General features: G+C 45.1%; 1 protein-coding gene across 4 annotated transcripts in view; it reads right to left on the bottom strand.

The window, feature by feature from the left end:
* Window positions 1–25,001, bottom strand: part of DPP6 (dipeptidyl peptidase like 6) — a 1,022,456-nt gene that overhangs the window by 30,618 nt on the left and 966,837 nt on the right. For all 4 annotated transcript variants that reach the window (XM_005551244.4, XM_045387368.2, XM_005551243.4 and 1 more), the window contains exon 17: window positions 8,279–8,326. In XM_005551244.4, the coding sequence (XP_005551301.3) occupies window positions 8,279–8,326 (48 nt within the window). The remainder of the gene's footprint in view (window positions 1–8,278; window positions 8,327–25,001) is intronic.

Raw genomic sequence — 25,001 nt, 5'->3', positions numbered from 1 at the left:
TGAAAAACCACCATGCCCAGCTTGCTAAGAGATGCATTTCAGGGCAATCATAACGTTTTATGTCCAACAATTATCAAAGTATGTAAAGTATCCTAATTGCTTGGATGTGAACAAGTGATAATTATGATGATAATTCCATCCAACAAGCAATGATTATGGTCTTATGGTCACTGGAAATTCAAAAGAAAAAACCTTTACAAGATTTCCAAGATTAAATGACATTAGGACAGAATTCTGGGGTGATGGGCCAACAAATGGAATGTAAATATCAGCTCGAGGAGGAAAAGGAAGGATGTAAAGCTAAGAAGAACTTGTTCCAGAAACATTTAACTGGGCGGTGGTAGGTATCAAATTGCCACAATACTTAGATATCACAGGATTATGTAATTTATTTTAACATAAAATACAATATGCTAAAAACTTATTCTGTATAGTTTTGAATTAATGAGAAAAACTTTAGGTGACAACTTAAAAATATGTATGGGATACATGATTTCTCAAAAATTCTCTTAGGGATTTCATGAGCAAAACTACTTGAGGACTGAGGGCCCAGTTTCCTCTGTCTTGGCCTGACTTGGCAAGGTCCCCTCACATAAAGGCCACTTTATAATGAGACTTTCTTTGGCAACCAAATTGCTCCTTAAAATATTTGAAAGCTGTGGGTCTTAGGTACAAACTTGTCCGATGCAGCTGTGTTAAGACATCGGGCTGAAGTTAGGCATCAGGCTGCTTTTGAAATGACAGGCTTTCTTCTTCTTCTTCTTTTTTTTTTTTTAACATTTACTTTCCTTTATCTTTTTACATTTTTAGTCCTTTTGGTTCTGCCCCATATGATCTGTAGGAAAGAGCTGGCTTTTACCTCCAGGTCTGAGACGGGTTTGTGCACTTGCTGGACGGCCCCAGCCTCGGTGGTGGCTCCAAGGCTGTGATGGGGCAGCTGCCCGCTGTGTCCCCGCCACTGTTTCTGAGAGCCAGAGCTCTGCCCAGCTGGCCTGCAGGGTGAGAGGCATGAGGACCTACTCTCCAGACACCCACCCAGTCACCTGCTGCTGCACCCAAGGAGGCAGCAGAGCTGTTCCTTCTTCTTCTTTTTTTTTTTTTTTTTTTGAGACAGAGTCTCACTCGCTCTGTCGCCCAGGCTGGAGTGCTGTGGTGCGATCTCGGCTCACCGCAAGCTCTGCCTCCCGGGCTCACGCCATTCTCCTGCCTCAGCCTCCCAAGTATCTGGGACTACAGGCGCCCGCCATCACGCCCGGCTAATTTTTTTTTGTAGTTTTAGTAGAGATGGGGTTTCCCCGTGTTAGCCAGGATGGTCTCGATTTCCTGACCTCGTGGTCCACCCGCCTCGGCCTCCCAAAGTGCTGGAATTATACGTGTGAGCCACCCCACCCGGCCAGGGCTGTTTCTTCTTTGTTAGGACTAGACAAGACCCACGTTTTAAGGGCCACAGGCTGTAGGATTCTGCACGATGCTTCGCCACCCTTGGCAAGTGCCACACCTCCCCAGACTGGATTGAGACGGCAGCTCTTCGGGCCCTTTCCAGTTGCATCTCTCCCTGCAGGTCCTGCAGAGGCAGCCCCTCATTAGAGGCCCCCTAGCTGGTCCAGACTGTCATCCTCTCCACCACGGACCCCAGCAGCCCTCCCGTCTGCAACCTTGGGCCCTTCCATCCATTCGCTGCATGGCGACCAGAAGCTTTTAGAGAGGGACGTCTGACAGTGCTCCTCCTGGGACCTGCAGGATGGCAGGCAAACTCCTTGGCATGTAGTGTGCCAGTGACGCGTGGGCCCTCTGGAATGCCATGCTCCTGACATCTCCCCGTGTGTGGGCGCCCCGTGCTTGATGGAAGGGGAGCTGTGGGCACAGCCTCGACAGTCTAGGAGGGGGTCCCTCAGGGAGAAGGTGGGGCAGGGGCAGGGGTGCTCCCAGCAGCACAGGTGCAAGAACAGAGACTGGAAGCCTACTGCATCCGGCGTTGCTTCATGGACCCACCTGGGCACCACCGGTGGTAGGGGCTGGTTTTGCTTTCTTATAAAAACCCAAATGAAGAGAGCAGGAGGGAGAGAAACCTAATTTTTGATGCCATAAAGGAGTGGCAACCAGGCTACCTAGTGATCCCAAGCTCCCACACGCGCTTGCGGGACGCCGTGGGGTGCTGTCAGCCAGCGCAGCCAGCTTCAACCCCGCCACACGCACGCTTTCTCTGCACGGCTGTGGGGCTGCACTGCAAGCCACACGGCGATTCCGACTCCCTCACGTGGAGTCGGCATCCCCGTCTCTAAGTGGGCCTGCCTTTCATATTTACATTAAAGCCCACAACGTATTCACTATGATTTTGTTGGTTTTTTATCCCGATACCTAAGTTGTTTGAATATCCAGGCACCAAATGAGTATAGGTTGGTCCCAACCATAATTACCTTCTTAAGGAAACAGCTTTTAAATAATTCAGAGTCACATCTGTGAACACCCCGCAGGCTCTGTTTGTAGATAAGATTTTCTAAAGAGGAAAAAAGTCAGATATTCCCAGGGTGGTTTTGGGGTCAGTGGGGGAGAGGAGGAGAAAGGACAAAGAATTCTGAAACAGTAATTTCAAAATTCACAGCAGGGCTGGAAGAGGACAGTGTGATGGAGTCGGGTCCCAGCCTGCCAGAGCCCCCCTTGCCAGCTGATGCCCAGCGCCGAGGCTTTGCGCTGTAACGGAACTTGGGCCACACCTCGGCTGCCAGTCACAGCATCACATGGCGGCTCAGGAGCCCGCTCTCTGAGACCTCCTGCCTTTCCCCGCCCAGCTGTAGGCCACGGGCCCCGCTTTCCTGGCTCAGCCCCACAGGGCGGGTTGGAAGTGATGCTGCTTTGCACACTGTTCACTACAGGCGTGAGCTGCAAATGCCCGTGCTGGCATGGCCTCACCAGGGCTGATCTCAACCAGGGGTGATTTTTTTGACCAGCAGCTCAGTGGTCACAGAGGCTGCCGCTGTGAGCGTGTTTCCCAGGTGGCAGCGACGTGAAGGCCAGGAGATCCTGGGTTTCGCCCTTTGTCAGACATCTGGTATCAGCCCCCAGCCCACAGTCAAGAGCGCCTGCTTGGAAGTCAGATAAGACAAGAGTCTAGGCCTTGCCCTGAAGTTTGCTGTGGATCTCGGATGAATTATTGAACCTCATAGGGTTGGTACAAGGAAGGGGCTGGTGCTGTGTGGAGAGCCCAGAATTGCTGCTATGATTACATTCAAAAGAGAATAATGAATGGCCAGCCACGGGCTGCTGCCTGGGGGGCTAAGAGGCTGGCATTAGAGGGTGAAGTTCAAGGGCTGAGCCCTCCCAGTGCGTGGAGTATGAGCCCAGCCTGTGCATGGAGGCTGAGCTGCTGCAGGAAGCAGAGCCCTTAATTCCACGGGGCCCCCCACTGGTTTAAGAGCCATCAGGGCCTGAGGAGCATCTCTTCCCTGCGACATGGAAGGCTTCTCAGAGCAGGAGACGGTGCCGTGTTGCACGCTCACCCCAGAGCTGGCTCGGATGGGCCCTGGGGGTGGTGTACAGGCGGAGAAGGTGCTGAGAACGAGCTGCAGGTGTGACTGCTTCCGCCTCCCCAGACTCATCTCAATGGGAATGCAGGCCAGGTATCGCTCTGGATTTGCAGTTGTCCTTCAGACCGCCTGAGGGCAGGTGGCTGAGCAGCGCTGTGCGATGACCATCTGTCTGGAAGAACAGGCTCTGTTGGAGCCTCACTGCTTGGGTCCGAGATGCAACTCCACCGCTTTTGCTTCCTCGCTGCGTGCATGTGGCCCAATCACCTAAGCTGCTGTGCCTCAGCTTCCTTAGCTGACAAGTGGGGATGATAGCAGTTCCCGCCTCACAGGCTGTTGTGAGGATGAAATGAGCTAAAGTATGTAAAGTATTTGCCACAGCACCCATCCCGGAGCAAGTGCTTGATAAATGCTGGCTGGGGCCACTACTCTTACTACCATGGTTCCCTGTCACCTCTAGCCTTACTCTGGCCCCCTGATCAGAACACGGTTGTCTGAGATGTTCAGGATGGAGCATCAAATGGAACAAGTACCAGTGGTGTGGGGTTCTGCAGAATCCTAATGATGCAGAACCACGAGCCGGCTGAGTGTTCGGATGAAACAGGCATCTGCAGGGACGGGTAATTTACTGCTCGCCTTTGTGTTGCTCCTGGAAGTCTTCCAGCGGCCTTTTCAGTCGTAAAAGAGGACAACTGATCTCAAGCTTACCTAAGGCCCAAAGGCTGGTGTGTGAAGTGCTGGCCTGACAATGGCTTTGCTGCCTGCCTGAGATGCACATCCACCCGCAAACCTCGTGCTGTGGACCCTGCATCTACTACAGAGGCCACGAGGAGTCTCTGACGTGGTCCAACCACACCGCGAACAAGATGCTGCTGGAACTGGGGGCCTGGAAGCACCAGGCACCTGCCTCCTCACCCAGGATGCATCAGTTTGACAGACAAAATGAAAGCTCAGTGCATTTTGTTTGGGGAGGATGCAGCTGGGTTGGAGACGGGCTGGGAAGCACCGCAAGAGGACATCAGACATGTCAAAAGGTAAACACACTGAAGAAGCCCCACACGCCTCCCACGGCAAACACCTGTAGGTTAGAACTCAGGGCTGGGTTTGGCACTTTACCAGGGCCTGCCGTGCTCGGCTCTTATTTCCCAGGTGGACTCGAAGCCATTCGTGCAGCTACGATGTGCCACCCCTCAGGGACTGCCATGCAAGGATGGGATTTCAGGCAGTTTTATCCAGGCACAGGGAAAAAGCAGGTGTTCAGGAACGTGGAGCCCCTCAAACCATGAAGTCTGCATGTAACATAGACCCTGAGCAAGATGGGGCCCCTACTGTCCTCCCGGGGATGGGAATGACAATCACTTCAGCCACATTTAATCTTTTTTTTTTGTTTTCCAAGTTAAAATGGAAAGTCACCATCCTGAAATAGTTTAAGTCACCATCCTGAAAGAGTTTGAACTATTTTGACAGCCAGAAATACAGAAACAGGCTAGGATGGGATGAAATATTCCTAGAGTTTGAATTAGGCTCCAGGAAACCCAGAGTCAAATACTGCTATATAAATAGGCTTGTAAAATAAATGTGACAAAAATAATTCTAAACGCCATCCAGTTTCCAATTGGTCAGCACTTTGCTGAGATTGAGTGCAATGGTGTTACCTTCAGGTTCACTGTTAAATTTCACACAGAGAAGAAGGGAGTACAGGCATGCAACACCAGCCCCATCCTGTGTGCACAGTGCTTTTTATTTCTTAAGCCACTGGGTCCTATCTCTTTGCTTCCAGGAGTCACAGTCACCAAAGTGACAGCTCAATTGCAAACAGTGAAATGCTTCCTAAAAAATTCCCATCTATGCAGCTCTGCGATGGATGTGGATGGCAACCTAGGGCCTATGGTCTGTCAATATTGATTGGATTGATCGGTTAATGCAGTAGCCAATCCCACAGAAGAAAAGAAGTGGTTGTTTGGTTTTCCAGCAGAGTTAACAAAATTTCCCGGATCTTTGAGCACATTAGTGTGTTGTACTTGCTGGAAGACATTTGGTCAATTCTTACTGGGACTCTCTTCCAAATAATTGCATCTCAGCCCGCCTATATATTACCTTATTCTTATAAATGGAATAAATGAAACATTTTCTCAATGATGTCACACACGTCTAAGATATAGGCAGGCTTCATTTTCATTCACACGTGAGCCTTGGAAACTGTTGACTTGATCCAGCACCGTGGGAGCTGTTAGGAGCCCCAAGGACTGACCACATCCAGGCTGGAAGTGGCTTAGAAGTCAAAATGCATTTCCCAAAAGTCGGGACTATATTAACCTTTGAACTTGAATAGATTAATAATAGCTTCCCCCAAAGAAGTAGAAAGCATTTAAGGGAATGACTTTTGTAAGAAGAGCCATATGCTATATCGTATTTTTCAAAGTCAAAAAATACTTTTGTGTTTTTTGTTAGACCACAGATTAGAAAAACCTTTTAAATTTGAAATAATTATAGATTCCTAGGAAGTTGCACAAATAGTACATAGAGTCCTGTGTCCCCACTTCCAGGGTCCCCAGTGGTGGCATCTCACAGAACCATCAGGTAATAGCCAACCCGGGAGGCTGCAATGCTGTGAGCTGCACTGGACACCTCATCTAATTTCTACCAGATCATCCATTTTTTAAGAAGGGGAAAACCTCACAAATATCAGAAAGGTGTCCATGGACTCTAAATTTTATCAAATACTCAATATGAAAGTACATATTTTCTTAAGGAAAAAAAAGATGTCATAGTTGAGGCTCTGTGCAACATCTGCATTTTTTCAGGGAAAATTCCACCTAAAGAGGTCTAGCACGGATATTTTAAACGTTCACTGTCATGCTGGAGTACGTCTGTCAGACTCCACCGACCCCAGGCCCGGTGGAAGTTCTAGCTCAGCCTCTGTGGCCTCCTGGAGGGTTCTTTACAGACACGTGCCCGTTAGAGTGGGCAGAGGGTGTGTGGATGCTGTGGGCGGGTGGGAGACCCAGGCAATCACTCCCAACATCCTTCGGGGGATACTGCCCCCATTGCACAAATGGCCCAGATTCCCAAACCTTGCAGGTGAGGCTGGAAAGGGGCCGGGGGCAGGTGAACCTCTTTGCTGGGAAAACCAGCCCCTCCTCTGGGGAGGAAGACAGGAAGGCCATCCTGATTCTTCTCAGCACTGGGTCCCTCCAATGGCCATTCTCAGTGTTTCTGTGTATACATTCTGACATCCACTTTATGGCTTTTGAGGGGGGCGGGGCTTTAAAATCTATTCATTTATTGCTGGTTTTATGATTACTTATGCTTTGGTTTTGAATTTCTAATGATGATTTGATAGCTTGGCAGACGACCATCATTATTGGCTAAGTGCTGTCTCTTTAAACAAATCTATTTTGTCCACTTTGGAACACTTGAAACCACTTCACGGTGTCTAAACATATGTTTGGAGTTCTCCTTTCCAACATGCCCCCCTCCTCCCCAGTTCTCCTGGAGCTTAAAGTACCGTCACAGAGAGAGGGATCAGGGAGCTGCTGACGCTCGATGGTCACTGGAGACGCGGAGTCACCTCTGTCTCCAGACCTAGGGGAGCTGCGGACCCTGGCCATGAGGTTTGCCCTCCTGCCAGGGAAGGGGGCTCCCGGATGTGGAAGGGAGTGGGAGGGAGTTGGGGGAAGGAGGACACAGGCTGCTTTGGGTTAGACAGAGGGAGGGCTGGAAAGGGAGGGACCAAGGGCGAGTTCTCTTTGCTTCTCAGCTGTGCTGCGTGTCTGCCTCCCACTGCACACAGCATACATCCCTCGCATAAACATGGATGTGCCCGTGGTGACCTGCGTGGGGTCCCTCCGAGTAAACACATGCCTCAAGAGACCCTGGGAGGTCTTACAAAGACTCCGTTCTTGACCAAACTTGAGTGAGGCTCCTCTGAGTCCTCTTGTTGACCAGGCTTCCACCTTGATCCTATCCTGTCTTTGGCCTGCATTGCCCAGCTTTGGCAAGAAGTCCCTGCCCCTGATATCTGATCCCCCTCCGTAACTGAGCAAGTTCCTCATCCTCCACCTTTGAGCCTAAGTCCTTGTCCTGCCTTCAGCAAGGATCTTGTGAGATCAGCTTAGCAAAAATCTCCTCCCACCGATGCCTTCTCTTAGCAGTTGTCCATCCACGGACCCCTCTCTCTGCTCGTTGGCCATAATAAACCCCCACCGGATCTTGCTGTATTTGAAGTTGAGCCTGAATCTCCCTCCCCTTTCACAACAGTCCTGAAAAAGCCTTCCCTACCATTTTACAAATGGCAGAATCAGTTTTTCTCTGACATCCTGTGCAGCATGGATGCAGAGACCCTCCATGCCATGAAGCCCCCAGACCCACAAAGACAGATGAGCCCCCATGCGCCCCTCAAGTCTTGGCGCCACATGGCAGGTTCTCAGTGGGGATGGACTCATGTCAGGCTACAAAGCCTTTCGAGCTGGCTGTTCAGAGGATGTCAGGCTATGACCTGGGTGGCCCTAGAATGACCCTCCAGGCTCAGCACTTGTGAAGGGGTGTGGGGCCCTCTGATTGGGGTATGCAGACCCTGGCTTTCATCATATTTAGCTGATATTGGTGATCAGCATGGCCTACTCTGAACTGCTAGGACAGGACTCCTCCCTCTGTCTCTGAGTGGGAGAATGTGGGCCAGCTGATCTCATAGAGTGTTTTGCTTCCTTTCTCCTGAGTCTCAGGAAAATTTAAGGGAAAAAAAGAGCACTTACTTTTCTTATCTGTTGTGTTGTGCACCGTCACCATAGGAATACCAGGACCTGTGTTGGGCAGAGAATAGCCAGGAAGAAAACAAAGACGAAGCCATTAGTTTAGCTGACAACAGAAAAAGAAAACAAGTTTTCCTTATACTATGGAGATAGATGTGCGGAGCCTGGAGAACCCGAATTCACAGAAGAGTAATCAATGATGGGATGGCAGAGGCCAGGCCGGCAGGGGGGCCAAGGCACAGCTCCCTACCTCTGCACCTGTGTTAATTACAACACACCCAACTCAAAGTCCATATTTTCAGATTATTGTAACGCCACAAAACATCATTCTATGAAGCATCACATTTGGTTTATATCCTCATAACCTCATTTTTTACCACACAGACGCACATTCCAGGATGGCTTTATGGGTTCTTATAAATTAATGAAGCCTCAGTGCTAAGTCTGCTGGCTCCCCCAGGAAGGATGTCACTCCATCCAACAGGTCTCTCATAACACCTTGTAACTTATTCATGTAACAGGAACATTTTGAAAATGTCAAACTATATTTCAGTTTTCTCTTGAATCATTAGCTTGCAGCTTCCCAGCTGCAGGAATGTTGCAGCCCTGAGAAGTGAGAAGGAAGGTCCAATTCAGGACCAAGTGGCCCCTGATCCGTTTTCTCTGCAGGTGACTTCTTAATTCTTCTTAGCAAAAGGTGAGTCCAGAAAGAAAAAAAAAAAAGTATCTGAATTATTTTCTATATCTTTTTGAAAACATATTAACAGGCGGGCCTGGTGACTTTTCCAACCTTATTTCAGCCATTGTCCTCTGCACTCACCCACTCCAGCTAGCTGGCCTCCCTGTAGGGCTGGAGGCATGTCAGGCCTTTTCCCACTGAGCCGCTTGTGCTCTCTGCCTGAAAGGCTCTGCCCCTAGACACTGCTATGGCCTGTCTTTCTCTTCATTCAAATCTCTACTCAAATGCCTTCTCCGACTGTCCCATCTAAAGGAACTCCCCTCCATGACCCTCCATCCTCACGGCTTTCCTGATCTTTGTAGAACTTATTACCACACACTATGCTATCAGGGCCTTATAATATGTAATTATCAGTGTACTTGCTTGCTGTCCTTCTCTTCATCTATTGCACTAGGATGTAAGCTCTGAGAGAGTCAAGAACGGTTCAGATTCACTGCTGTTATTTTCTGCATCGAGAAGGGTGTTTTGAATAGAGTTGGTGCTTGATTGCATGTTTGTGGGGTGAATGCTGAATGAGAAAGCACAGAGCATGCAGGACAGGCAGGAGAGGCTGCCCCTTTGGCTCAGGTGGATTGTGGGAAGATGCAGGGAGAAAGAGGAAGTGGGAAGTGGGTGGTCCGAGGGAGACAGATGCACCGTGGGAACACCATGGCCAGGGCTGCCTGCAGCACCGTGACCCAGGATGCCATGAACTCACAAGGGGTGGCTATAGCAAAGCTGAAGGATGCACACTATCTTGGGCAGAGGGATGGCTGGAGTTCAGTATTCCTGCAGTCATCATCAAAACTCCCCACACACTTCTGAGGGGTCATCTGACAACTGGCTGAAAGTCAGGGAATCTGCTATGGATCCCACCATGCTGAGGGCTTCAGGGCCTCACTGCAGAGGCCCCAGAGTGGACACCCTAGTCCAGGGCCCAAAGAGCATGTAGCAGAAACGCAAGGAGTCCTCTACCCTTGAGAGGTAAGGTGGAAGGTCTGGCCGGTGCCCATCCACAGGTCCAGCTGAGCTGAGACACATAGACTGTGGGTCATGCTGGCCTTGGACATCAAAGCAGAGGCCTATCTGCTGCCCAAGGACTGGATCCAGGCTCTACCCCAGGCACAAAGTCCAGGAGTCCAGGGCCCTTTTCCCCAACATGGTGCCCTCTCTGTTCACCCACAGATGGGGCTGCCAGAGGATAGGCAGGATGCCTGGTTCCATGTGGTGCTCAGATAAAGAATAAGCACTTTCTTACCGTAAGTGTGTCCCATGCAGCATTTGGGACATACTACAAAAAAATTATTTGTGGTTTAGCTAAAATTCAAATGTAATTGAGTATCTTAAATTTTTATTTGCTAAATATGGCACCCCCTACCCAGTGAGGGAACAGTGATCTGAAAGTCCACATACTTACACCCAAAGAGGCAGCACTTAGCAAAAGAGATTGAAATACCAGTTTAAATTATTGAGTTAAACTAAGTTTCTTGGCTCTAAGATCCACTTCCCCCCCCATGGGGAGTTCAAGTGGAAGAAAGATGACTGAAAAATAAAGAACCTATATCTATTTTCTCTGCACATTTCAGGGTGAGTAAATTTGCAAACAGAATATCTCCTATGTTCTTATTAATAATGTAAACAATTGTTATTTATTTAGTGCCTACTACGTAAAAGGCATGCTGTTAGGTTTTTTATGAATAATTTCTAATCAAATCCTTACAGCAGCTCTGCAAAGTAGATATTTCTAACCATATTTTACAGAGGAAAAAAACCACAGGTGTAGATAGTTTTAAGTCTTTTGTCTCATCCATGCAATAAAAAAGCTACTGAGCCTGAATTAGTCGCTTTTCATCTTTAATTCACAAACTTAATATATGTTTCTAAAAAACTTCAAACACTAAAGAGAGGAACAAAGTAACAGTGATCTGTTTTATCCCCACTTCCCAGAGGTAACCTAAATGTTGCTAAAATGTACTTAAAAATGCTTGTATGCACATACATGGTCATATTTACACATGAGCACGTATTTTAAAACATAGACAAAAATAACATGAAAATGGTTGCATGTATATCTGCAAGCTTTATAAAATCTTAACATTACACTGTATTACTCTATTTTAAGTTAGTTTTTCTAAAGTTTATTTCTTGAAAGGCTAAAAAAAAATTGACAAGAATTTAGCCAGACTAAGAAAAAAAGAGAGAAGATGCAAATAAAATCAGAAATGAAGGAGGAGATGTTACAGCTGATAACACAGGAATACAAAGGATCTTAAGAGACTACTATGAGCAGTTACATGTAACAAATTGGATAACCAAGAAGAAATGGATAAATTCCTAAAAACATATAATCTACCAAGACCGAATCATGAAGAAATTGAAGAGATCAATAATGAGAAAGAAGATTGAATCAATAATAAAAAGTCTCCTATCAAAGAAAAGCCCAGGACCTGATGGCTTCACTGCTGAATCCTACCAACATTTAGAGAAGAACTAATACCAGTCCTTCTCAAACTATTCCAAAAAATGGGATGGGAGGGAATACTTCCAGACTCATTTTATGAGGCCAGCATTACCCTGACACCAAAGCCAGACAAAGAGACTAGCAAACTCCCCTACCCCCGCCAAAAACCCCATCTACAGTCTAATATCCCTGATGAACATAGATGCAAAAACCCTCAACAAAATACTGGCAAATCATATTCAATATACATTAGAAGGATCACTAATTGGAAAACCAAACATCGTATGTTCTCACTCATAAGTGGGAGCTAAGCTGTTGAGGATACAAAGGCATAAAAATGATACAATGGACTTTGGGGACTTGGAGGAAAGGGTAGGAGGGTGGTGAGGCATAAAAGACTACAAATTGGGTTCAGTGTATACTGCTTGGCTGATGAGTGCACCAAAATCTCACAAATCACCACTAAATAACTTACTCATGTAATCAAATATCACCAGTTCCTCAAAAACCTATGGAAATAAACAATTTTTTTAAAAAAGGATCATTCATCATAATCAAGTGGGATGCAGCTCTGGGATGCAAGGATGGTTCAACATACACAAATCAGTAAATGTGATTCACCATATTAACAAAATGAAGGCCATGCAATCCTTGCAATAGATGCAAAAAAGGCATTTGACAAATGCTTCAACATCCTTTCATGATAAACGCTGTCAAAAAGTAGGTATAGAAGGAATGTTCCTCAACACAATAAAGGCCATCTATGCCAAACCCATAGCTAACATCATATTCCATGGTGAAGCTGAAGCCTTTTCCTCTAAGATCAGAGCAAGACAAGGATACCCACTCTCACCACTTCTATTCAACATAATCCTGGGTGTTTTAGCAAGAGCAATTAGGCAAGAAAATGAAATAAAAGTCATCCAAATAGTAAAGGAAGAAGTGAATTTTTCTGTTTGCTGATGACGTGATCTTTTATAGAGAGAACCATAAAGATTGCACCAAAGGAGTGTTACAAGTGATAAACAGATTTGGTAAAGCTACAGATTACACAATGCAACACAAAAATCAGCACTGTTTCTATATACTAAAAATGAACTATCTACAAGTAAATTAAGAAAACAATCCCATTTACAATGGCATCAAAAAAAGATACTTAGGAGTAAATTCAAGGAGGTAAAAAATATGTATACTGAATACTATAAAAATTGATGAAAGAAAATTGAAGACGACACAAATAAATAGAAAGATATCCCCTGTTCATGGATTGGAAGAATTAATATTGTTAAAATGTCCATACTACCCAAAGCGATTTGTATATTCAATGCAATCTGTATCCAAATTTCAAAGTCATTCTTGACAGAAACAGAACAAAACTGATTTTTCCACAGAAAAATCCTAAAATTCATATGGAACCACAAAGACCCCAAATAGCCAAAGCAATCTTGATCAAAAAGAATAAAACAGGAGGCATCACACCAAATAGTAATCAAAACAGCACAGTAGTAAACAAAACAGGATAGTACTAACATAAAAACAGACACATCAACCAATGGAATAGGATAGAGAGCTCAGAAATAAACCAATTCTTCTATGTTAATTTATTTTTCACAAAGATGCCAAGAACACACACTGGGGAAAGGACAGTCTCTTCAATAAGCGGTGTTGGAAAAGCTGGCTATTCACATGCAGAAGGAGGAAACTGGACTCTTATCTCACTCCTTATACAATAATCAACTCAAAATGGATTAAAGGCTTCAGTATAAGACCTGAAATTGTAAAACTACTGGAAGAAAACATAGTGAAAAAGCTCCATGACATTGGTCTGGGCAATGATTCTTGGATTGGACCCCAGAAGCACAGGCAGGCAACAAAAGCCAAGCCAGGCAAACGGGGTTGCATCATCCTAAACTTCTGCACAACAAAGAAAGCAATTAATAGAGTGAAAAGACATTTCATGAATTGTGTTGAAAATACCAGCATGTCATATATCACATAAGGGGCTAATAACCAAAATATGTAAGGAATTCAAACTACTCAATAGCAAGAAAACATGTAACCCTATTAAAAATGGGCAAAGGTCCTGAATTTGTCAAAAGAAGACATGCAAATAGACAATAGATACAGGAAAAACGCTCAGCATCACTAATCATTGGGGAAATGCAAATTAAAACCACAATAAGATATCAACTCATACCTGTGGGATGGCTATGATTTAAATTAAAGAAAAAGCTAACAGGTGTCGGTGAAGATGTGGAGAATAGGAAACCTTCATATGCCATGGGGGGAAGGTAAGTTAGTAAAGCTATTTTGTAAAACAATATGGTGGTTCCTCAAAAAACTAAAAATAGAATTTCCCTATGATTCAGCAATCTCACTGCTGTGTAAAGATCCAAAGGAATTGAAATCAGGATATTGAAGAGCTGTCTGCACTTCCGTGTTTACTGCAGCACTGCTCATAACAGCCCAGACATGGAGACAGCCTACACGCCCATTGACAGATGAATGGATTAAAACATGGGTACATATACACAATGGAGAACTACTCAGTCTTAGAGACGAAGAGACTTGTGTCACTTGTGACAACATGGATGAATCTAGAAGACATTTTGCTAAGTGAAATAAGCCAGGCACAGAAGGAGAAATGTCACACGATCTCACTCATATGTGGAATCTAAAAATGTTGATTTCATAGAAGCAAAGAGTAGAAAGACGGTTATCAGAGGCTGACGTGAGGGGGCGGCAGGTGGGGAAAAAGGAGCTGTCGGTCGAAGGGTACACAGTTTCAGTTAGACGGAAGGAATACATTTTGGTGTCTATTGTACAGCATGGTGACTCTAGGTAATAATAATGTATTGTGTATTTCAAAATTGCTAAAAGAGTGGAGTTTTAAATGTTTTCATCACAAAGAATGATAAATGCGTGAAGTGACAGATATGTTAATTAGCCTGATTTGATCATTCCACAATGTATGTATGTATATAACATCACATTGTACCCAATTAATATATGCAATTATTAATGATGAATAAAAATGAAAGAGCCTCAAACCAAACAAAATAAAAGAATATGGGGAAGACAATAATAAATAAGTAGTGTTGAGTACAAAAAAAACCAAGACATAACAAATAGCTACCATGTCATTTGCATTCCTTCCCTAATCCCAGTCCTCTCTCCTCCCAGAAGTGACCATAATTTTGAAGTTAATGTTGATCATTTCTCTCCATATTTAAAAGATATTTCTACCACATGGCTATGTATTCATAATAATACACATGCCATACATAGTATGATGTGACATGTCTCAATGTAACACATTTTGTACGGTCTTGACATCTTGTCTGGCCGCTACAAGAGGGTGAAGCCATGTGTGGGGGCGTGAGTGGGCACGGCCACTCTGGAGAACAGCTTAGCGATATCCGTGACATCTGAAGATGCTCATGTGTATGACCTGTGGGCTCCACTCCTGGGAACACATCTCGGAGCATCCTCTGCACCCGTGCACAAGAAGGCCGGCAAAGGTTGTTCCTAACAGCAGCTATGTACAGGTCACAACGGGAAATTACTCAGCTACTCATTAGCAGGAGACTAAATGAACAAAACGCAGTTACTCACATGGCAGGATATTATAGAGCATGCAGAATGAATTAGTAGATCTACACCTATCAACATGGGCCAACATGAAGAATATAAGGTTAAGTGAAAACATCAAGTAGCAGAAAGGTAAATACTATAATATACAATTATGTAAATCGTTTTTAAAAGTTGTAAAACTTCATTTTTGAAGAGATGCATAGTATCCCATCATATGGCAATGTAATCATTTATTTAGTCCATTGTCTACTGATGGATATTTTGGGTTGTTTCCTTTCATTTTCTGCTACCTTAAAACAGTGTTGCTGAAAAACCTCTTACATACATCTTTGCACATGGGTAAGACTGCCTCTGTCGTTAAGCTAGTTGGTAGCACTGCAGTTGCTGTTTTAAAAAGGTTTTACAGTCAGCGTTCATGAAATAATCTTGTGGTTTCAGACACACAACTCCTGACTCTCAATGGTGTGAAACAAGGAAGCTGACTTTCCGCTAACGTTGCATCCTGGTAACCAGGACTGCAGCAGCCCGGCTGTGCTCTCCTGGGCTCTCCTCCAGGATGCATCTTCTTTCTAGGATCCTGGCTGAAAGATCAGCCTTCATCTGGAACAGGCTGAGCTCACGACAAAAGGAAATGAGCAAGGGGTGCTTGCAGAAATGCACGATGAAAGGGGAGAAAAGAATATAAATGTGTTTGTTACTACTCCAATGGTAAAACTGGCAAATTACATATATACACACACACGTATATATATAATTTATTTATATATATTTATATATACATTATATATGTATATTTTACCTCAATAAAAATAAATTTAAAAAGAAATATTACTAAAAAATATTTTGCATAATTAAAAAATGTCCGGGACATGGTGTAGTTCATGTCCACTCTTACGCTGTTGGCCAAGATGCATCCCATTGGTTCCAACAGAGCAGGGGTGAGTCTGTAACTCCACCGAGGCCCTGCAGGCCTGATGGCCACGGGGTGGAGGATGATCTTTTTACAGGGAAGGGCTGTGAAACACGGGGAACAATAAGACAGTCTACACGGAAAGTCAAAACACTTCACATTTTAGTAAATACTGTCTAGTTGCTCTCCAACGGATGATATATGGAGATCTAGGTTCTATCTTAAAAAAGTTTTTAAAACCACTCTAATGGGTAAATGTTTGAATTTTTAGAAATTTTGAGTAAAGCTGGACACCTTTTTTTTATTATTATACTTTAAGTTCTAGGGTACATGTGCACAACGTGCAGGTTTGTTACATATGTATACATGAGCCATGTTGGTGTGCTGCACCCATCAACTCGTCATTTACATTAGGTATCTCTCCTAATGCTACCCTTCCCTCCTCCCCCCTTGACATTTGCATTTCTCATGTGTTTTCCTGACTACAAACTGTCCTCTCTCATTCTTCGTCCACTTACATGGCATTGCTGCTTTTTTATGTTATTTAGAAGCTAGTTGTTTCTTACCATGTTGCTGCAGGTATTTCTCCTGTGTGCTTTCTAATTTGTGACTGAAGAAAGCGCCATAAGTACCAATAATAGCAACTGTCACACTGAATTGCAATTTTAAAGCCATAGCTGCTCGGACCATGTTCCTACCGCATCTCAGACAGAAGAAAGACAAACACATTCTGAAATCCTCGGGCCATGAAGCCGTGTCTCATCCCCTCTACCTATTCTGAACCTTGGACTCAGCATTGTATAAAAATGTTTGCTGAACAGATTAATGGTTAATGAATGAATGACCTCCTAAGCATATAATTGGCTATGACATATCAAGGTAGCAAATTTAAATTATGCTAACGAAAGGTCTCTCAAGACCATTCTCGGAGTCCTGCTTTTTCTAATTCAGGCTGCGGTCTCTCTGTTCATACGTAGGGAATCCCCTGCCCTTTTCACTAAGGGCCAAGGGTAGCAGTCTCCATGTCTAAGACCGGAATTATGTTCTGTTTGTGAAGCTGTATGACAACCAGGCCATCTTCACTATATTTTAATATAGAATACTTCTTTACACTAGTGGAATACAAAGAACGTAAATAAAATTACATTTAAGGAGGCCACTAAACAAAAGTTGAAACACAGTTTCTCTGTATCATTTTATGTCTGTTGATTCCTAACCCCAGGCAGTCTAACTGAGTCTCTGCCCTGAGATCAGACCCTCTGGTGGTCTGAGGTCGGCTCCGCAGGCTGCCTTCGCATCTGCCTTCTCTGGCCCAGGGTATGCACGCCCACTACTGTCTGTGTGAACTGTAGGACCACCACAGGCCTCAAGGTTTCTGTGATGGCCCCTGAAAACTGCAAATAATCCAGGAAAACATCTAAATCAAAAAACATTTTCTCCTAATAAGGAAACAGAAGGAGAATCCTAATTAGGAATCAGATACTTAAAATTTGTGCTACTTTGGCCAGACTAGACCCATGTTAGCATTTACCTAAGATTTCCAGAGAAGAGGGGACATGCTGAGCACCTGAAGAACATACACAGAATTTTGGGGGAGCTGGTACTATTCAAGAGGAACACTTTAAACCTATTTTAAACAACAGAGAATACTTTTACAAAGGAGACTTATGAGGGGCTTTTACCACTGAAGTCTTACAACGGTTTTTACTTGTTTTCCTCTTCTTGCAAATGATCTTACATAAGTCTGGTCAGTAAAACTTATTAGATGATTTGTTTCATACAATAGGAAGCTTTTGCCCTTTTGTCTCTGATGCCTGTAAGACAATCCATCTGTATTGCCTGGGCACAGATTCCTGTGTCTAAACCTTAGGACTTCACTCAGCTGCTATTCTTCTGACAATTCATATTCATAGTTTCTTTTTTACTTTGCGTGTAATTCAACAAATAGGTATTGAGATGCCACTATGTGCAAGACATGGTGCTATGTGCTGGGGAAACAGAAAGAAGCAGACAAAGGATTTGCTCTTAGGGAGCTCAGAGTCTAGTACGGAAGACAGACTTGCATGAAAATATGCTTTCATGCCACGTAGGGACTCCCATAAGTAAAGAAGGGGTCAGGAGACCAGCTATTTTGTGATTCCAGGTAAGCAGTTTTCCTTATCTGGATCTCAACTGCAGGATACAGGCTTGCTAAAATCTACTTTTAGTAAGAGCAACAGCAGCTTCAGCAAAAACAACAGCAGCCAACATTTTTTTCCTACTATCTGCCTGTTACAGCACTGGGCTCTTAGAGACATTCTCTCAACCTTGTCACAACTCTATGTGATGGGGATACCCTCCTCCAGAGATGAGAATTCCGTGGTCAGAGTCTGCCTTTGCAATGTCAAGGTTTTGCCATGGTCATGGGAAAGGATGGAAGGAGATGGTGTGCACCTGTACTGACAAAGAGGTTCTAAGTCTGAGGGGAAGGAAAGAAGAAAGAAAAGAGGCTGAGAACACGGGATTGCTTTTCTGTTCTTTCTCAGCCAATATCTCTGGTATCCTTATGTTTATGTCTAGTCTTGGAACATAGGATATGCTTTTATTTATATATTTATTTATTTAAGACAAGGTCTCGCTCTGTTGCCCAGGCTGGAGGACAGTGGCACTATCTGGGCTCACTGCAACCTCTGCCCCCCGGGCTCAAGTGATCCTCCCATCTCAACCTTCCAAGTAGCTGGGACTCCAGGCATGCGCCACCACGCCTGGCTAGTTTATGTATTTAGGATACACTTTTAAATGAAAGCATGCAATCGTATTTCATTGTGAGTTCCTTCCTGGGTCAGGTCAAATATTAGATATCTGATTCTGTATGCATTTGCCTAATGACACACTCTTATGTGCACGCTCCCAGATTCACGTGAACATAGGCGTCAGCAAAAACGTGTTCACTAGGATTCTCTCTGCCTGGTCCTCAAATTATTTCCTAAGTCCTTGGTAAATAAGCCTGCCTCGTGGCTGGTGCAGCTTTGGAGCATGCAGTAACAGCCCTGATGTTCAAGCTGAAATGTGCAATGGCACGCCTGCTGACAGCAGATAATGATGGTATCTGCTCTGCCTTTGCTTACGAGGGGATAACCGCAATAAAAACAACATTTAGCCCTTTAAAAACTTTGGTTGGTGACACATACTATTTTGGCTCAAGTTCAATATCTGACTTCCAAAATTTATATTGTTCCTGGAAAGGAAAAGAAACAAATGGAAGCAAGTGAATTCACAACCCACACATAAGGTCGTTTGTCCCCCGTAAAGATCCTGTGGCCAGAGGGACGAAAAAAAAAAAAAATCAGATTACCAAAAGAAAAGCTTTGAATTACACAACAGACGTGTGAACAGAAAATATTTATCTCTGCGCCCCTGGTTTCCAGCCCCAGTCATTTTAGAGCATTAATTTGCACCTGCTCAACTGGAGAGAGAAATGTGACAATTCCAGATGAAAACGAAGTAATTAAAAAGGACACAAAACTGTAAAAGAAAAAAGTCATCAGAATAAATAAAAAAAATTCATAAAGACAGTGCTTGTCTCCCTTTCCCTCATCTGTATCCTCAGAGGATGTTTATGTGACAGATAATTTCCAACCAGTAGCTAAACTCCTAGTATGTAAACAATGGAGATTCAAACAGCCTGGCCGGTACCACGGATATCTCCTAAGCGTTGATGAATGGTTTCAAAGAACAGCTGCGAGCAGAGGCAGGCTCTGGCCGTGCGAGATAATTGGCATGGCCCGCTGCGAACAGGCTCCAGATCTCTTTATTTGCCCGTTCATGCATTATGCATGCCTGATGCATAAAGTTTGTACATTGAGGTGATATTATCATACTAATAAACAGGGAGCTAGCCAAGCTACCAGAACTACTGTGGATAATTAAAATATTTGTTCCGAGGACAGCATTTCCTAGTCAACACTGCCGACAGGTTTCCTTGCCGTTTGATTTGGAAACCTTGTTATCGCTGACATCAAACCTGGGATTGAGGCTGCCCCCACCCCCTCCACGCCGTGCCCCACAGCATTTAGTTTTGCTTCAATCCCATTTTATGTGTCCAGGGAACTTGAAAGTGATCCTATTTCCCATGCAGCAGTCCGAGGAGCGCGGCACGAGGGGGGCCGTGGAAACAGATGGGTTGTTTTACACGCTCACAAATGATGGGGAGGCAAAATGTCACGCTGGCTTTTTATAGTCACAGGGAACCTCTTGCTCTAGACATTACCAGTGACACTCAGGGCTCATGACAGGCATTTTCAGTAAGGGAAACCTTCCCAATCATAAAAAAAAAAAAAAGAAGAAGAAAAGAAAAGATCTTCTGCACACTCCCAAAATTCAGCTTGCACCTTTGAGTAGTTGATTCGTAAAAGCCTTAGGTTTTAGGAATTATCTGCATTGAACTCACAGCATCACTTTTATACCCCTTAGAGTGACGTTTTCAGGTGTTTCACGTGATTTACAGAATTCCAAGTATGAAAGAAGGAACTTAGTATTTCAGTTTTGTGAGCTGAGGCAAGCCTGCAGTGGGGAAAAGGCTACAGGGGGGCAAAAGCCTGCTGTGGGGGCAAAGCCTGCTGTGGGGGGGGGGAGGGGGCAAAAGCCTGCAGGGGAAAAGTGCAGCGCTCACTGGCTGTTTCGTCCGCCCCGACCGAGGTGCAGCTAGACTGTGGATGGAGTGTCTGGCCCCACTTCCCGGCCTTCTCAGCATACTTCTCACAGCTTCTGGTATGACCCTGGCCCTCAGATTGTCATAGCACTGAGCACAGTCTGCCATGTTGTGACTCAAAGTTCTGCGATGACTTTTGATTCAAGCAATGAAGTTCTAATTTGATTTCCAGTGATCTAGTTATGTCTTATCTCTTCAACTGTACTTGAAACTTAGGAACCTATTTTGTACCCCTTTGCGTCCCCCCTAGGAAAATGTCCACTGATTTGTTAACAGCAAGTCGCCAACTGATAGTCGCCGGTAGGACGAATGGGTGGATAATTCATGGATAGTGCACGTGCCCTGGGAAGCTGCACACTTGGTGGAGTCAGTTCCGAGTCGGTGGCGCGTTCTCTCGAATAACCTCTAAATCGCAGGCTACCTGTGTTAGAGGTTAGCTTTGCTTTTGAAAAAAGGCACAAGCTAGTTGAAACCAAGCTTTGTAATGAAGGTGTGATAAAATTCATGATTAGGTAACACTGCCAACAGTTAAGCAGACTAAGAAGTAAAAAGTTGTATATCCCTTAGGAGTCTGGAATGTAAAAACAGTTTTCCAAGAGGAAATCTAAAAACTTCCAAGCACATCCTCATCATGGGAATAAATGCTCAGCTTCCCGAGACAGTGCTTGCATGTACAAATTATGGTGTGTCGAGAAACTCAGGCTCCTTTTCATCAACACAGTGAGCATAGGTTACATGGGAGTCCATCTTTGCTTCCCTTCTGATCAGACCTGGACACAGGACAGGTCACTGCAGTGAGGAGGAGGCTGGAAAGGCGTCCGCTTCCTGTGGATTCCTCAGTCTGCATGGAGGCTGAGGTTGCTGCCCATCCTCCTCTTTAACCCCCGATGGCTGGTCCACCGACTGACAGCAGAGTGGAGGGATGTGGGTGGCATCTCGCCCTGACCACCTGCCTGGTGTGTGTCCTGAGGGTAGGGACTTCTGTTTTCAGCTATCTGTAAGGTGGGAGATGTCACCACCTGCAAGCAATGGGGATGACCAGGTGGGCTGAACCATAAAGCTTCGGACACTTGGTGGGCACTACCTGAGATACAAAATCAGCTGCTTTTCTTTTTGGACTCGAGGATGTAGCACAATCAAACTCCGTTTTCTGAATGGAAGTCCTTCCACACTCCGGCCTCTCTTAACCTCCACTCTTGATTCCTTACTGGTTCCTCTCACTGTGCCTGGTACCTCCCATCTCCGTGCTAACGTCCTCAGCGCTGTCCCCCACTCTCCCGCCCGAGGGTTTACACACAGTTCTGACGCGGCACTCCTCTGACTGGGACCTCCAGTTATTTCCACCGTCCAGAGACTTAGGTTTAAACCCTTGACGTGAAATACAAGACCTCTGTAGACCTGACCGATCACACACCGTGGCCCAGCATTCTGGCCTTCTCACTCCTGCCTGGGGGCTGTGCTGTTCTTCGCCTGAGCACCTGCTCTTCCCTCCCAGTCTTCCTGCTAAACCTCTACATAGTCTTCAAGATTCAGCCCCAGCGTCTTCTCTGTGATGCCTCTCTACCTCCTCCTTCCTCCGTGGCACCACTGGAATAACAGTAACGGCAACAACAACAACAGTTAACAATCCCGCCCTGCTCATCATGTCCACAGTGTCCCAGGGCATTACATGCACAAACTCATTCATTCCTTAACATAGCCCCATGGAAGAGGCACTGTGTCCCCATTTCACAGATAAATAAACTGAGGCACAGAGCTGTATGCGGTAACGGCAGCACTGAAAGCCAGGCACTTTGGCCACAGACTCAGTCCTCTACCCACTGGGCTCTGTTTGCTCTCTGTGTGAGTCTATTTCTTTATCATTCAGTAAAAGTAAACCTGAGTGTTCCATGTCGGCTGCACCACTTGCTAGCTCAGTAGACTTAGGCAAGCTACTTGAATCAGCTGGTCTGTAGTTTCTTCATCTGTGAAAGGGAAATGATGTCACCACTCATCTTAAAGAGCTGTTCTGAACATCACACAGTAACACACATCAAATGCTTAGGATGTGCCATGCCCTCCTAACCCCTAAGTAGGCGTGTCTAGTATTGTTATTATTTGCATTCCTATGTATATTTCTTGTTCTTATTACTATTTCATCAAGGACCTCTTACCATCCATTCACTCTGTTGCCTGGGGCTTTGTGGACGAGTGGGCATACGGTGAGATGGTTGGTTGGTGAGGGTTAGCAGAAGACCCTTCAAGAAAGACAGATAAGAAGCCCCAACAACAGGAGTATTCTTTGACCGAAATCCTGTTCACGATGAAAACTGGTCTGTTCCTAACACTTGTTCTTAGGTATGAGCCACTGGCATTCCTGAGCACCGGTCTTCCATCCTCTTTACCCCGAGGGACCCGCCGGCCAACCAGACGCGCCATTGTTCTGAGAACTGGCTCCACATTTTGTGAGATGCTTAAAGTCCAGGGAGGTCACTTAAAAGGAGGCACGTCTGTTCTCCAGGTGCACACACAAAGCCTCCTGTTATCCAGTCTTGCACGAGCTTCCTTATGGGCCAGCACCCTGGCTGCCTTCCAGAGTCTGCCCAGCTTTTCCATCCCATCTCCACTCCTGAAGGCATCCCGCTGGGGTCCTGGGTATCTTGCACAGAAGCCCCTGCAAATACCTACTTACATAAGCCACGTACACGTTCCGTGCTGTTCCACGGTAGCTCTTGCTGCAATTTGTTTTTATTCCCTTCAAGCAGACTTTTCTTATTACTTAACCTTTTTGCCCCTACATTTCTTTAATCTGCAAGATGCGGCAATGGAACTGGATCAGAGATCTTCAAAGCGAGTCCCAAGAGTCTCTAGAGAAGCTGCTATTTCCATATTGGGCTTCCCAGTAAGTTTCCTTTTGAAGAAGGGGCTCTGTGGCTTAAAACAAGTTTGAAAACATTTGGATTAGCGGATCTTGGAACTTCTTTCTGCTCTAACATTCTATGAATCTAAAAACATTCCTGACATCCTCTAGCTGGAAGCTCTTAGTTCCATGAATTATTTAAGAATTGTTTTACTGCTCTCATTATGCTTACTGTTTTCTCCTTGTATTCCTGTCCTCGTGAACATGGAGTGCCACCAACCAAACCTCAGGACCCAAGAAGCATCCTAATGTGGCTGCTGGGTCCCGGGAGTGCCCTGCAAGTGGAGACCCTGCCTACTCAGTTTTTAAACTAAACAAACAATTTTTTTTAAATGTAAGATCTCTTGGGGGAATGTGAATATGAAATCTTATTTTCTTAGCTTTGAAATGGAAATGACAGAAAAGGAAGTGAGAAAAAAAGAAATGAACACAGATGTTGGGTCTTGGCTAATCATTGTTCTAGAAAACCTCACCAATACTGGGGAGAGAAGGGAAAGAAATGGGCAATGATACTTGTACTAATAGAGTGAACGTGGTTTAGTTTCCCCTCCATACCAGCTGTGGAAGTGAAAGAAATACAGAGATTTTGTCAGATTTAAGTTGAAAGTGGAACACAAAGTCTCATTCTTTCAGAAGATAAAGGGCCACGCTATCTGCGACCATTGGAGGAAAAAGTAACAAGGAAGAGCGCCTCGCCCACCAGAAATTGCCACAAATTCTATCACTGGCCCAGGGACAGAAAAATACTCCCATGCTGGTATTCACACTCTACCTGCCCCCACCCCCAGAGCTGGCTCAGTGGGGTGAACTGTGGCTGCTGGGCACTCAATTCCAGCCCATCCCAAATGCACATCCCACGTATATGTGCGTGCATGCATGTAAATGTGTCTGCATGTATACATGTGTGAATGTGCATGTATGCATGTGTGCGTGCCTGTGTGAATGTGCCTTATGCATGCATGTGTGTGTGCATGTGTATGTGTGTGTGCATGTGTATGTGTGTGCATGTGTGTGTGTGCATGTGTGAATGTGCGTTATGCATGCATGTGTGTGCATGCATGTGTGAATGTGCCTGTATGCATGCATGTGTGTGAGAGTGTGTGTGCGTGTGTGTGCATATGTGAATATGCATTATGCATGCATGTATGTGCATGTGTGTGTTCATGTGTTTGTGTGCATGCATGTGTGAATGTGCCTATATGCATGCATGTGTGTGTGCATGTGTTTGTGTGTATGTGTGTGCATGCATGTGTGAATGTGCCTATATGCATGCATGTGTGTGTGCATGTGTTTGTATGTGTGTGCATGCATATGTGAATGTGCCTGTATGCATGCATGTGTGTGTGCATGTGTGCATGCATGTGTGAATGTGCCTTATGCACGCATGCATGTGTGTGCATGCAGGTGTGTGAATAAGCACACGTGTGAGTGCATGTGTACGTGCATGTTGGCCA

Source organism: Macaca fascicularis, chromosome 3 (assembly GCF_037993035.2).
Source record: "Macaca fascicularis isolate 582-1 chromosome 3, T2T-MFA8v1.1".
NCBI classification, from domain to species: Eukaryota; Metazoa; Chordata; class Mammalia; order Primates; family Cercopithecidae; genus Macaca; species Macaca fascicularis.
This window is presented reverse-complemented; position numbering and strand designations above follow the sequence as displayed.